The sequence below is a fragment of the Nannobrachium achirus genome (genome assembly GCF_963921795.1).
Source record: "Nannobrachium achirus genome assembly, chromosome: 3".
NCBI classification, from domain to species: Eukaryota; Metazoa; Chordata; class Actinopteri; order Myctophiformes; family Myctophidae; genus Nannobrachium; species Nannobrachium achirus.
The window spans coordinates 16,043,153-16,058,825 of NC_137812.1; the positions used below are offsets into that span (position 1 = coordinate 16,043,153).

Below are 15,673 nucleotides of genomic sequence, written 5' to 3' on the forward strand. Positions count from 1 at the left end.
GGAACACATTAGCCCCGTTTACATGCACGCATCTAATCGTATTAAAAACAAGATTTTAGATAAACCCGATCTAATTCTGCATGTATACACCTAAATAAACCCGATCAAAACCAACACGATTTAAATTCTGATCGGATGCAGAGGGGTGGTCTAGACTTTTTTACGACCCGATCAAAAGGAAAATCCTTCCATGTAAACACCTAACCCGATTAGAATGTGACATGTTCTTTCAGCGCAGGCTTCCTGGCCATTTATTGTGGCACTTTTTGTGATGTTTCACCACATCTATTTAGTTTATAAACGCATTTTTTAATCAATCTATAAATGTGCAGACTATCTGTGTAGCCTGCCTACTTAGTGTGCGTGTTTGCGTGCGCTCACGCGAGTCCCAACTAGACTCCTGTCTCAATTGAGAAGAACCGTAGGCTAGAGATCTTCACAGGTCCAAAAAATGGTCCCGAAAACTAAATGGACCGTCAAATTTTGACCGATTCCGACCTGTTATGAAACAATAATCAAATTACAAAACCAAACCTGAGTGGCCCCGTAACGGTCTCGTCCGATTCCGTCCCATTCCGACGTTCATTCTTTTTTTACAGACCGAAACCCGTGACATGTTGTCCCGAAATCCTTTTATTTCCAAGGTTCCGAGAGACCCGACCATTTAATCATTATTAAAATCCTCTTTTATGTAACTCACTGCAGCCGTGCAGCGTGCTGTTAACTGATTGACAGGCAGAAGAAGGCTGCCAAGGAATCTATAATATTAAGATCGAAACAAAAGTCAGGGATTCCTAAAGGAATACTTATAGGCTACTTTCTAACTACAGAGGTAAGTCATTTTCGGTTTGTTTGACATGTTTAACTTGTACGCGGTCGCGGGTGCCTTCTCATCAAAAAATAGCCGATCTACAAGCTCACAACGCGTCTCAAATCCTGGCAGCAGGCTACGCATCACGTTAAACTGATCCTAGACCAGCATTATCATCTCACTCACACAGCCATTAATTCATCTCGCGGCCTCACGGCTAACAGACCTGATCCTAGGTCAGCCTAAACACAGCACACACGAAACTCTCTCTCCAGTAGTTCGGTGAGAGAAAGAGAAAGATATTCTAGCGCGACTGGACGCTACGTCCTCGTTCATCTATCCTCCTGTGCGTCTTTGCCCAGGTCAGATTGATCTGGCCACTAACTAATTGTCTTCTTGCGATCATAAATAGCCTAAGAAACCACCAGCAAAACATCCTATATTCTTCATCAGATAAATAATATTTAAAGGGGCCTGGGGTAAGTGGATATAGCTAAGAGAGTCAATTTTAAAAGTATTACAGACTTTTTGTTTATTATCGTGAATGCACTTGTCCATGAAGCATAATTATGTTCTATGGGCCGTCGCCCGTCGGGAGCAAATAAGGTTTGTGACGTGATGATGATGATGATGATGATGATTATAATGATAATATAGGCCTAATACATACAGAACAACGCACATCCCCAATAATCTAATCAAAAGAGCATTGCAGCTTATTTTTTCACTTTGGTGGGGCTGTGTATTTGCTTAGGCTCCATTATTATTACTATTATTATTAATGGATACAGGGAAATGCGATCTATTTAATCATTTGCGTCACAACACGATTTAAAAGTGGGCACATGTAAACACCAGATCGGATTGATCTCACCCCATGTATATGTTACAGTATGTTCAAGAAACCAGTAAAAGTTGTCAAGGAGCACTCGTTTTGACGTTCACCACACACTAATCACCACCAGATGGCGACGTCAGCCACTGCTCTGCCATTCACCAGAGTGTATATAAGAGAGTTACGTCACGCTTTGAACTCGCCGCAGACCGGAAGTGTTTACTCTTTATTTACTAGCCTAGCCTAGCCTAGCCTAGCCTAGCCTAGCCATTAGCTCCATTGTAGTCACTTGGACAGGGCGTTTAACGTGCGCTTGCCCAGGCCTTACGGCCTGGGCATAAATATAACGATTGCATTCACCACGGCTTCGTAACTCGCGCGGCGCTCCGCCGGCCGCGCGGCCCTGGCCCGCTCTTCGCGGCCACTCGCGCCTGCGGCGCTCGGGGGCGAAGAGCAGGACCAAGGTCCGCTGGCCTTCGCGCCGCTTGGGGCTTCGTGGACCCAGGGGGGCCTCGTAACTCGTTTGGGCTTCGTGGATACAGGGGGGCTTCGGTAGCCGCTCGCAGTGTCGTGGACAATAGAGCGGCGCACCGCCTGGAGTACGTTGTTGTGGCGACCGCTTGCTCCGCCCCGTGCCGCACCACGAGTGCTCCGCGTCTCGAATGTGCTGTTTCTCTAATATACTATGACATATACACTTGATCCAATACCTTCAATCGGGTTTATTTAGATCAGATTGGAATGAGGCTGTCATGTATACACAGCTATTGGTGCGCATTATTTTGTAATTTAACTATTGAAAAATAGCAGATCTACAAGCTCACAGCGCTCACTGCTATTTTTGTCAGTGGTGCTCAAACTTTTTCATGTGATATGTATTTGGACACGGACCCCTGTCTCAAAATATTTAGTTCCAGTTCTGCTATTTTTCAATACCTAAAGTATAAAATAATTAAGGGCCCCTCCACCTTGGGCCCTCATAACTCAGTCCCCCCCCCCTCCTCCCTTGTGACGCCCCTGCTCACATTCCTCCCTGAATGCTGAGCATCAATCTCCTGGTGTGTGTGTGTGTGTGTGTGTGTGTGTGTGTGTGTGTGTGTGTGTGTGTGTGTGTGTGTGTGGCGGCGCTGCTCAAAAAAATGAAAAATAAAATGCCCGTCAGGCAAGAATGGGATCTGCCAACTGAATCTCTGTGGCCAAGCTGAACTCCCCCCCCCCCTGCCCCCCAACTACCCTCCCCTCCTCTCAAGCCGTATAATGTGCTTTTAGCCCTTCTTAGATCTACGATGACGGTGGGTGTGTGTGTGCGTGCGTGTGTGTGCGTGTGTGCGTGTGCGTGTGTGTGTGTGGATGTGATTTGTGTACTGGTGGAATGAGCATGTTGACCTGGGGAATTACACGCCAGGATGGAGAAGAAAAAAAAAAGAGAGAAATCGATAGATAGCAGAGAGAGGCCCGATGGTCAGCAACCACTCAGGATGGAGAGAGGGGGGGGGGGGGGGGGGGGGGACACACAATGCTACGACTTGATGTGACCATCTGACACCACACTGGAGAGACAGAGAGAAAGAGAGACAGAGAGAAAGAAAGAGAGAGAGAGAGAAAGAGAGAGACTGACATCCCTGCAGATAGGGGGCGTTATTCCCCTTGGGTCACAGTGTTATTGTGACCGCGAGGTCACGTTAGTATCACAACGTCCACCTCTTGTCCGTCACGGACCGTCAGTGATTGAGTGAGTGGTGTCACGCTAATACACAACATTTACAACAGGGGCATCATGTGTTCCCTACAGGCATCATTCCCAAAGAGCATCACCCTGCTTGAGCTAATATAAGTGAGCAATCTGTGTCTGGTAGTTTATGTTGTTCACAAACAGGCTGGAAAGCTCAGGGCAGCGGAGGGATTGATTAGAACCTGAAACTGTCCATAACTGGGGTTATAGTTCAAGATGGAGTTGAGGGTTATGGAACAAATGCTGTCAATGGAGATCTCACAAAATATAGATTGTTGTGCTTGCGTGCGTGCATGTGTGCGTGTGTGCGTTACTTGGGAGGGCCAAATATCCCCAAGTGACAATAGACATTTCAAAAGAGAAATTGTAGTTTTATTTTATTTTTTAAAAGAAAGGATATTTAGAGAATTAGGAAAGGATTCAGGTTTGAGATAAGTTTAGACATGTCAAGGCCTGTCTATTTTTCTTTCTCCGAAATGTTCGGTGAGTTGTGTTTTCCGACGTGCAAATTTCGGAACTCTCATTTGGTCTAATGCTTTTCAGAAGTCGCGAGGGACATCATTTTATGGTCGATAAAGGACCTTTTGACCGAAATCTTCGGTTTCGGTCGAAGTATGGACAGCTCTTAAGAAGTTAGGCTCAGGCATTCGAGAGATAGGGTTAGTTACTTAGTTGTGAGCTGGTGTCTTGACCCTAAAAATAGGATATAAAATCACTGTCTTTGTGCGTGCGTGTGTGTGCTTGTTTATAGGTGTGTGCGTGTGTATCTGTGCGTGTATGTATGCATGTGTGCGCGCGCGCGTGTGTGTCTGCGTGCGTGCATGTGTGTGCATCCTACCTTGGTGAGCAGCAGGGTTCTCTTCTGCAGCCGACGCACCATGGCGTCCTGAGACTCCCTCTTGTTCTTCTCCTCCAGAGCCTTGGCCCGCTGCTGAGACAGCTCCCCCTGGAGGTCTGACTGACCACGCTCCACAGCACGCACACTGAGGCACGCACGCACACACACACGCGCGCACACACACGCACACAAAAGCACACACAAAAACAGTCATGAAGTGAATGGAAAAGGGTGTGACTTTGCTGTGTTAACGTCATTCTTTTAGGTTGGTTTTGAGTTTGGGTCCCAGGGACAAAGTTCCCAAATCGGAGCCACTAGAGGTACACAATTAGTCTCTTAACACATGCCATGGTTACCAGGTAAACAGGTGCCAAATGGGGGCTTTTTTTGGTGCCAGGTGAGCAAAAACACTACATTTCCCATCAAGCTTAGCGGCCGATCCGTCCGCGAGCATTTCCTCATTCAGATTGTGTCTCGTGGGCTCCATTCTCTGCACTGTTTCAGACCTCTATAGATGATCCATTGAAAACAGGATCCATGTTATCGACTCAAGGCAACGTCAGCTTCGCTCGCGGTTTGGGTAAAACTTCACCACGCTAAAGATCACATGTGCGCCGATGTTCGCGAGCACAATGCAGACGCATGCGCGCTGATAAGTTCAATGCATTTAACAGTGGCGCCCAGGATTTCCCGGTCATGTGATACCCTGTTGCATTTTGGGAATTCGAGTGTTTCTCTTCAAGGGCGGGCTCCTCATACAGTAAACTTCAGCTTACTGTAGATCAGAGGTCTTCAACAGGGGGTCCGGGAGTTACTACAGGGGGTCCTCCAAATCTTTGTGTGATATAGAAACTTTTTTTTCCCTCCTTTTTTATATAAACCACCCTAGTGTCCAAATTTGCAGAACTTTAGCCAAAAATAGCAGATCTACAAGCTCACAACGCCTCATAGCGCGAGGCGTTGTGAGCTTGTAGATCGGCAAAGAGCTTTGTTAAATAACTGAAAATCCACATTGACATGAATCCAAAATTCACTGATGATTGTGCTGTCAAACAATGAAACTATATGGAATCTATGATAAGGTTGTGCAGGGGTCCCTGCTTCATCTCTCTCTCAACTAAGGGGTTCCTTGGCCTGAAAACGTTGAAGACCCCTGCTGTAGATTAGATTACTGTACAACGCATCGAGGGCACAGGGAGACATCAAAGAGTTTGACACGTCGGCACGCCGTGGACCTCCTGCAGAAAATCTCGCAAACGTCCACTGTTTACTGGTGCTATAGATCCAGCCAGAGTGTTGCTGGGACTGAAAATTATTAAGCACATTTTCTCCTGATTTATCACTAAAAAAAAAGGCATTTTAGTATTCTGGAATACTGTGTGGCTTGTGAAGACCGGGTCCAATATTTAGTTCAGTGATCATGGGGCTTTAAAGAATGAATGGTTCAGATGCGGTGTTCACGTTCACTCTCCCATTGGAAAGCTGCTTCCGGCAAATAATAAATGTAACATTTAATTGTTATTTTATTATTTGACGCGCAATGGTGTCATGCTAAAATGTTTAACAATTGTTTCACATTTTTTAACGCATGAAGCCTTAAAAACAAACGGAAATGTAAATTGTTAATCCATATGTTCCAATGCTCGATGGCAAAAACACAATTGAAGAGTTAACCGCAATTATTTGAGTGACAATTAATAACCGTCAACTTAAATTCTTAAGTGTGACAGCCTCACCCCAAACACACGCACACGCTCACGCGCACACGCACATCTGTGATATTTCTTAATGAGCTCAGTACACTCATCAGCAGGAAGAAGGGAAGCTTGTTAGCTAATGAAAGCTGCAGTCTTCTCTCCTCCGCACTGAACTGCAGTGTGAACACACTCAAAGTGCACGTGCACGACATGACCTCCCACACACACACACACACACACGCGCCTGAAAACCGCACCCACGTAATTAGCACCCTATGTGTGTGAGTCTCCCTCTCTCAGTCTCTCTCTCTCTAGCACTTTGTTTCACAAGCACACAGTCACACATACACACACACAGTCTCTCGCTCTGACACAGATGAACACACATACACACACACACACACACACACACACACACACACACACACACACACACACACACACACACACACACACACACACACACACACACACACACACACACACACACACACACACACACACACACACACACACACACACACACAGTCAGAGGGCAATCAGAATCCGGACCGGTTTAATTAACTTTGTTACAATTAAGGAGTTCTCAGTGATGTGCTCTGCTAGATACAGAGAGGGGATGAGAGAGAATGTGTAGGGATGAGGCCGAATATTCGGCACCGAAACTTTTCGGCCGAAAATGGCTAAAAATGCATTTTCGGTTTTCGGCTGGATAGCTTTTAAAACCGAATAGTTGAGCACCGAATAGTGTGAAGGACAGGGTCAGGGGTCCTCAATAGGCGGACCGCAGTCCATGTCCGGACCGCGGCACATTTCTGAGAAATCTCCGCACAGTTGTATCTGTATCGGACTGACTGTGTGTGATGTGTGTTTGTGTGTGCGTGGGTGTGTATGTGCTGATTGTGCTCATTCGCTCAAACACATACACAGGCTCACAAGACACACCCCTACGCCAATTTGCAAGCCCACAAAGCGTCGCGGGTGCAACGTGCTGTGGGCTTGTAGATCAAAGGTTTTCCTTCCCTCCGAGTCTCCGACGCAGTCTGCTCTCCATGCTGCTCCCCCCCCTCCCCTCTCCTCTCCACACACTCATGCCGCTCGCTGCCTTAAAAAAGTTGCTAAAACCTCTTGGAAACCATTGCTCCCACTGGATTAATAACTTAGAGATCTTCTACCTTTGGCTGTTCAATTGGAGAGGACAACAGCAACACATTAATATCCACGATGTAAGGCTCCAACTGCTTGCATTAGACGAGAAATGGTCGCGAAACTCGCGATGCGTGATCATGCGTCTTTAACAATGTGATGTGTCGTCGCATATTATTGCCAGCTATCCTAGGCTGTGTTAGGTTAATAACTATGACTCGTTGACCCTGATTTGACTGGTCATTTGACATAGTCAATCAGCACAGTCAGTCTGGCTTGTGCAGTACGTGTGTCAACTAACTGAATGTCAAGTAATCCTCTCCCCCTCACGCTAAGTTCCACTTTATTTTCCATTCTGAACGACAAGCCTAATATTGCATTTATGCTCGTTTCCAATAATTAAACTATAAGCCAGTGTTTTATTGCTACACAATAAATGTAAATAATGTAGCCTACTCTACATGCATAAATAATTATCCATTCATCCATCCATCCATCTTCAACCGCTTATCCAGCATCAGGTAGCAGGGGTAACAGTTCCAACTGAGATTTCCAAAGTTCCAAATAATAATAATAATAATTAAAATAAACAATTCTAATGATTATAATAAACATACATACATACAGTACATACTGTATAAATGTATCCGCCTTATTTCGCCTTCGCCTTTTTTTCGGACCTGGACCTGTTTCAAAAAAATATTTCTGGACCTTCAAGATTTGTATTTGAGGACCCCTGGGCCCTAGATCATTTTGCAACATACAGTATGTGCATTTGTTGTTGAAGGCCTGGCTGTTACAGCCCTTTGTGTTTACAATAATATTTTGTTGTAGGCCTAGATCATTCTGCAGTTTTAAGCACCTTGTTCTGATGCACTTTTATCTCTGTAGGATACTACAGAAATAGTTGCACTATTTTGACTTTGTTTTATGCTAACATTGCAAAGAGAAAATATTTTATTTTGTTATGTGTGCATTCAAAAGTGAGAAATAAATGTTTTATGGAACCATATGGTGATTATTATTTAAGTTAGGGTTTGCCATAATCAGGTAGCTTTACAACGAAGGTACAGCAATGGTACAAACATTTATTATACAAAATAAATTATATACATGTATTATTCGGCTATTCGGTATTCGGTATTCGGTGGAATGTTTCCAGTATTCGGTATTCGGTTTCGGCCAAGAATTTTGCTTTCGGCCCATCCCTAAGAATGTGTGCACGTGTGTGTATATGCGCGCCCGCGCGCGTGTGTGTGTGTGTGTGTGTGTGAGACAATGCTATACTAGCGAGACCCAAATGTCCCCACAAGTATAGTAGCTTTATGAGAAATAGACATCGTCGTGAGGACCGTTTTCCTGGACGGCACAAGAAGAAGGTGTATTTTGTTTCATTTTCACAATTAGTAAAACATGGAGGATGGGATCAGGATTACACTACGTTTTAACAGCAGGCAACACCCGGCGACTCTGGGCGATGTCGTCCGAAAGATAAAATGTTTTCATGTTTTTGGGTGACGTTTTCCACTATCGCCTCATCGCCTGAAACAACACACTTTCGGACGGTCGCCCGCTTTTCAGGCCATGGACCCCTTAGTTGAGAGAGAGGTGAAGCAGGGACCCTCCACAACCTGTTCATAGATTCCATATACCGGTAGTTTCATTGTTTGACAGCACAATCATCAGTGTATTTTGGATGCATGTTAATGAGAGTTTTCAGATATTTCAACCGTCAATACTTAATAAACTTGACCTTTCACTGTACTTAGTCTGCTCTTTTCCCCCACCAAAGCTCTTTGCCAAAAATAGCCGATCTACAAGCTCACAACGCCTCGCAGCGCGAGGCGTTGTGAGCTTGTAGATCTGCTATTTTTGTCTAAAGTTCTAAAATGTGTTAAAATGGCGTTGATAGAAATTGGCATGTCTGCATGCACATGTGTGGGTGTGTCCGTGTGCATGTGTGTGTGTGTGTGTGTGTGTGTGTGTGTGTGCGTGTCTGCGTGCACATGTGTGGGCGTGTGTGCGTGTGTGTGTCTGCGTGCACATGTGTGGGCGTGGGTGCGTGTGTGTGTGAGTGAGTGTGTGTGTCATACCGGCTGGTGAGCGTGTAGTTCTGCTCTTTCAGAGCGATCTCTCTCTGCTGGATCTGAATGACCTCCCTGGAAAGATCCTCGGGTTTCCTACACACACAGACAAACACAATGCAGTCAGCACACAAACATTCCTACTACTGTCATCTTTCTCAGACAGAACGAAAGAAGCAGAACAATAGCACAACACGTCGTTGCAAGCTTGTACTGCAGATCCGCTACTTTTCGGTGCATGTACCAATTATATTATATAATCGTCATTATCGTCATAATCATTTCCATGTTAAAACATCAAAACAGAAACAGTGCATGTGTCAGTCATTTATTTGTATATGCAAGTTATTTGGCATATCTTCCCTGAGCAATCTTTTATTACTAAGCCTAAAAAACAGATTTTTCCCCCTTTTTTTCATAATATGTGCAATATCAAAAACACAAAAAAAACACGTTAATCGCAATTATCTGTATGACATTGACGGCCCTAGTCACGTTGTCATGGTGACAGCACTAGTCATCAGAAAAGTCAAATAATGGCTGTGCCTCTCTGCCAGACAGAGACACATGCCATGGGGGGGGGGGGGGGGGGGGAGGGGAAGCCCGGCTCACAAGAGAAGGCGACGGTTCAAGTCGATACGAGGCATAAACAGACATTGAGTGGAAGAGCTGGGATGTCAATGTGACGCCCGAACGCTCAGTCCAATCAGTAGCAGCCGGTGACCGCCGGTCCAAAGGGGAAAAAAAGACAGCAACTCCTCAATTTGTTCCTGAGGAGAAACGGTCATTATCTCTCCAAGCTTTTTGATTTCCAGTTGAGTATTGATGGCTTTTTACGACTTAACAACCCCGTCTGCTCATGACCAGTTAGATCAGCAGATCACATGCTGTCAAGGGCCAGGCATGTTTGTTTGTATTAGTCCTTGCCTGGGGTGTGCACAGTATACGACACCAGTATACGTGTTTCCTAAACCCACCAGGCTTGAGTTAAGACCCGCCTCGCGGAAACGCCCCTCTCAATAATCTTAAGTATGAAAATGCATAAATGAACGTTAGTGCTCTTAGTGCAAAGCAATACTACCTACCGATCCATTACAATAATACACGCAGCATAATACGCCCAAAGCCATATCCAAACTATAACAATTTAACTGATAATCAGTAAGAGTTTTTATTTTGAGAACAGTAGTGACAAATTAATAGCTTTCTCAGTACGTTTTTCTCTTTAGCAAAGTTACAAAGTTTTCCCTTTTAAGTAAGCTTTTTTTTAGCACAGTTTATTTTGAGCACTGTGACTGTAGTGACAAATTAATAGCTGTGCATTGTGCAAATGCAAGCTTTTCTCAGTACAAGTTTTAAGATTGTCTTCATGCCTTTACTAGGTCTGACTTTATCCACCCTCCATGTGACCCTCCAGGATTTCAGCCACTCCTGGAAGTTCTCGCGTTTCCGCGAGGCGGGTCTTAACTCAAGCCTGGTGGGTTTAGGAAACACACTGCACAGTATACGAGGGATGAAAAGTCATCTCCACATTTGGGCACTGTTTCAGCAGCTGTGTATGTTCAGACAGTTCACCAATCACCACTTAAATCCTCTCTTTGCCAAAAACAAGAAAAAGCTGATCTACAAGATCACAATGCCTCACAGCAGTAGGCATTGTGAGTTGTAGATTGGCTATTTTCGGTTAACATTCCCCTGCCAGGGTTCAGTTTAGTTCACATAAAAAACAGATCCTATAAAGCAATGATTTTCCCAGATGACAGTGAATTGGCTATCAAGACCTTTTTAATACTGTTCCTTTAAAAAAAATGGAAAAAAATACAATTTACTGCATGAAACGTTATCAACAAACCATACTATAATAACTGGTCAAACATTGGTTAAATGGTAAAATAGCAAAAGAGACAACATGTTTTGGATCAGCTATTTTCACAATATTCGAGTCAAACTAAATATAAGATAATGCCTCAACTCCAACAATTCCAAGTGCTTGTCAGGGTTGGGGGTCGCCAGTTAAAATATGATTATTTTGAGGGGGGTTGCAGTCTGAAAAGGTTGAAAACCACTGTCCTAGATGACATCAAAGATCTGGTTCATAATGATATCGTACAAGATCAGAAATGTATGTTGGTCCCTAAACCATTGGTTCTCAAAGTGGGGTCTGGGGAACCCCAGGGGGTCCTTGAGGGTCCCCAGCTAAATGATAGTTAGGAACCAAATGGACCCTTATGGCAATGTTACTCATAGAGGAAATGGAACGAATGGAAAGGAAGTGTAAATTTGGGGGTCCTTGACATGAAAAAGTTTGAGAACCACTGCCCTAAACCATTCAAAGCTTTATCTCAGAATCAACTTTATTGTCACATGACAGATTTACAGGTGTAAAAGAGTTTTTCTTTTTTTCTTTTGTGCAAGCTCTATCGTTTTTGTCATGCCCATAAGAGAAAGGGACGAAGTGGAAGAAGGCCAACAGAAATACTTTGAGAAAAAAAATCTATAATGTTGGCACACAGGGAGCCAGTGTAAGGGATTTCAGAACGGGAGAGCCATGCTGCACTGTTCTTATAGGCCAGAGGTGGAATGGAGCGCTTTAACTGCCAGAACACATGTGAGACAGTAGGTGATTGGTATTATTATTAGTCGGCTCTTTGTAGTCAGCAACCCCCCTGTAAATGGAAGACTGCAGTGAAAAGAGGCCAGTAAAAAGGAAAGGTGAACATGACTCACTGGCAGACACTACTGAAGCAGCAGGTGTGAGACCAACTATGAGACCAGGAAGATAGTCTAGCATGGCATCTTCTTAGAATAAATGCAAGGAATCTCTGTAAGTAGCTGGGCTGATTATGACATTTTATGTGACAATTAATTCACCCGTTGTCAAGTCCCGCCCGTTGTCCCGCCCCACTTCACACCCATTGGTTGCTGTGTCTTGGTGGGACACTCGGTGGGACACTCCATCCACTATCCTACATATAATTTTAGAGAGAGGTCAGTCACTCAGTCACTCAGTCACAAAATGCATTATACTGCAGTGACCAATACAGCCCAGTAGAGGGCGGAATCATTCCACAACAAAAAGAAAAGAAAGGAGAGGATAAAAACAACGGGTAAGGTCTAGTCATGTTAATTCAGTTAAAATGGAGCTGTTCAGTGACAGTATAGTGACTCCGCATGTTTTCAAATGTTTTTATTCCTCCAAAAATTATGTTTTAGCAAATTCAACATAAAAAAAGGCGGAACTAGGGCGGGACAAAGCAGATAGAGCGTGCTGGTTGGTCAGTCAGGGACCAACCAGAAGGCTAACAAAGGGTGAATTGTTGCTAAGTAGTAAGTAATTGTGATTAACGATTCAATTGTGTTTGTGTCGCTGAACACCGGAGCATAATGAATACAAATTACATTTCTGTTTGGCTTTGAAGTTGCACAGGACATATATGACAAATAACCTAAATATACGAAGGATTTGAGAACCACTATACATTTACTGTATAGTGGAAATAGCTCATCTGGATCCGGATGCAGTGCCTGGCATCAAGTCAGTCGGTTAGGCAGTTTTACAGAACCGCCAGAAAAGGCTCTGACTTGCCATGGCAACAAATAGTTGATGCAAATGTAGAATAAGAATACAGGTTTATGTTCACATTGATTGGAAAGTCATGCTACTTTTTCACATAGTTATCGGTCAAAACAGCAGTAATCAGTGGTCCAAGACAGACTTGAGCAAACAGCAGTTCTACAAGCTAACAACTTATCACTTTTTTTGTTGTTGTCACAAGACGTCCTGTATACATTACGGTCACACTCACGCAGCTTGTGTAGCACTACAATGTTCACTCTATGTTAGACAAACATTTGAATAATTCTAAACCTTGTTCTTCTAACTTCAAAAACCTTTTTTTTTTCTTTCTGGGAATGTCATGAGCGTGGGAACCCTGTATGTCATAAACACGGTAGGCTGTAAACTGATGTCAGACAGCTATGAGAGAACACATCTGTATCCTCTAGTGGAGGAAGGGACTGAGAGCCTCTCACTGCCTCTCAGTGTCTGTGGAGGAGGAGGAGGTAGACAGTGACTCATGGATGGCAGAACACCATGGAAACCCTGTATGTCCAAAACCGTTGTTTTATCATCATTATTAAGCATGTTTACAAAAACTAAAAATAAGTTGAAATTTGAAGATACAAGGTTTCTGCCTGACAACAATGACATACTGCTTTCTGTCGCCAAAACTTAACGTTTTTTTTTTTCTTTTTTTTACGAACACATACTGTATACATGGAACAAACCCCCAGAAAACTGCAGGTCTGCTGCCTCTTATTTCTGTTATGTGCATCCGTCTGGAGGTAACCTTACGTGGGCATGGGAAACAGCTGTGACTGATAAACCTGATAGCTCTCACCCACCTCTTTTCATTCTCCTTCCTTCCTTCTAACGAATAAAACAACGGTTTCATTCTATACAGACTATTGACAGAACCACAGACTAAGTACATGCGTGGAGTAAATTGTACAGCCCATAATATATGCATTTATTACACGGCTCGATTGAATGCTTGATTCTAATTGACTGCAGTTCATGGGTCTGTTTTTTTTTTTTTTTTTTATAATGACAACTGATGTCAATAACAAACCGCTGTGGAATCAAAGGCTCTCAGAGTACGGGGCTCATAGCAATCAGTGTTTCTTGAGTACTGCCGTATCCATTTATTAACTCAGAGTGAACTTAACTCACTCACTACTATTGACGAGATATGACAGGATTCTTTCATAAGCCCCCACTACCATTGACGAAATATGACAGATCTTTTTTTTTATTTCATTTAATTAAGCATCTGCTCTAAAAGAACCAGATCCGGTTTGAACCGTCCGGAAAACAGTAAGTAGGCAGGATCAAAAAACAGAATCTCTATTGGCTCCCATGTTAAATTTTGCAGGAAAACACCCATTCATCGGTTTCCTGTTCTTGCTTAGCGTCCGCTAAGTGAACCACTGGTTTATAGGGTGGGGAAACTATAAATGGCGTACCACTGTACACATACTACCACTGTATAGTAGGAGAGGGCACCGCCACCATTAGCTGCAGTGTAATTTGTGTAAACACTTGTGTAAAGTAACTTGTAGCCTACAGTACTTAATAATAATAATTTTACTTCTACTCCATTACTGTTTGCACCGCAGTTGCACCGCAGTTTGTATCTACAGGGAAGCGCTCAGGAAAAGGTCTACCATAAGGTGTTGGTTTACATGGAAAAAATTATAAGGACAGTTTAGGACAGACAGACAGACAGAAATATAAAGGAACACAAACAACCAATTCGTTCTGAAAAGAGCACACACACACACACACACACACACACACACACACACACACACACACACACACACACACACACACACACACACACACACACACACACACACACACACACACACACACACACACACACACACACACACACACACACACACACTCCTCTAAAGTGCTACTTTACACTATGTGAACTAGGTAGTATTAGCCCAATTAGCTGTGGCTATTGAGTAAAAAAAAACTTTCCTCTGCCTAGAGACAACTTTGGACAGACAAATCACATTGATTTTCCACTCAGTTTTGTGAGACACTCGACAGGGGAATCAAAGCCAGCCAAAACATCCCTGCATAATATACACCAGTTTCATTTCTGGCCGTACCATTTATCTGTCTCTTCTGGGATGTTGGGAGAAGCAAACAAACTGTTTGGAGAGATATTTTCATTTCAAAACATTTTTATTTATTTTTCGTCAATCACAACAGTGTGACGAGACATGCTGGGAATCCAAGTGCATCTATTGGAAAGTTCTCTTGGGTAACTTTCAACCTTATTGGCGGTGGTGTGAACTGAAGTAACCAAGTACTTAAAGGAGGACTTCACCACTTTTCAACCTATCTTCATAATTGGTCCTCACTAAACAATAGCTTTTTTTTTTTTTTTTTTTTTTTTTTCAGAGGAGGGCTGTGCGCAGGTCAGAAACCCATCATCTTGTGACATCATCGATTGGGAATCCAAGCTAATAGAAACTGCAGGCTTCCTATTCCTGAAAAGTTGCAATGTTAAAGTGGAAGCCATTGTTCTCGCGATAATAAAAATCGAAATATTTATTTTTTAAATATTGAATGATGATGTCACAAGACGATGGATTCTGAACTTCCCACAGCTCTCCTAGGAGACTTGGACCGAGTAGAAAAAAATTGCGCTATTTTATTATGAACATTAGTGAGGACCTATTATATGAAGATAGGTTGAAAAGTGGTGAAGTCCCCCTTTAAGTACACTATTGGAGGTATTTGTACTTTACTTGAGTTTGTTTAGTACTTTTACTCCACTACAATTATTTGAAAGCTTTAGTTACTAATTCATTTGCAGATATAAATGATTATATTATAAAACATACATTAATCCACTTCAGCCCTGGTTTATACCTTGGCTATTTGAAGCTCTACAAGCTCACCACGTGTTGCATCGCGACTCGTTGAGAGCTGCTATTTTCAAGCA

The 15,673-nt window shown here is 43.3% G+C and overlaps 1 protein-coding gene across 2 annotated transcripts in view; it reads right to left on the minus strand.

The window, feature by feature from the left end:
• The window catches only part of mad1l1 (mitotic arrest deficient 1 like 1), a 187,982-nt gene that overhangs the window by 152,797 nt on the left and 19,512 nt on the right, over nucleotides 1–15,673 (minus strand). For both annotated transcript variants that reach the window (XM_080722022.1, XM_080722023.1), the window contains exons 10-11: nucleotides 9,153–9,239; nucleotides 4,217–4,361 (exon numbers count right to left, since the gene is read on the minus strand). In XM_080722022.1, the coding sequence (XP_080578148.1) occupies nucleotides 4,217–4,361; nucleotides 9,153–9,239 (232 nt within the window). The remainder of the gene's footprint in view (nucleotides 1–4,216; nucleotides 4,362–9,152; nucleotides 9,240–15,673) is intronic.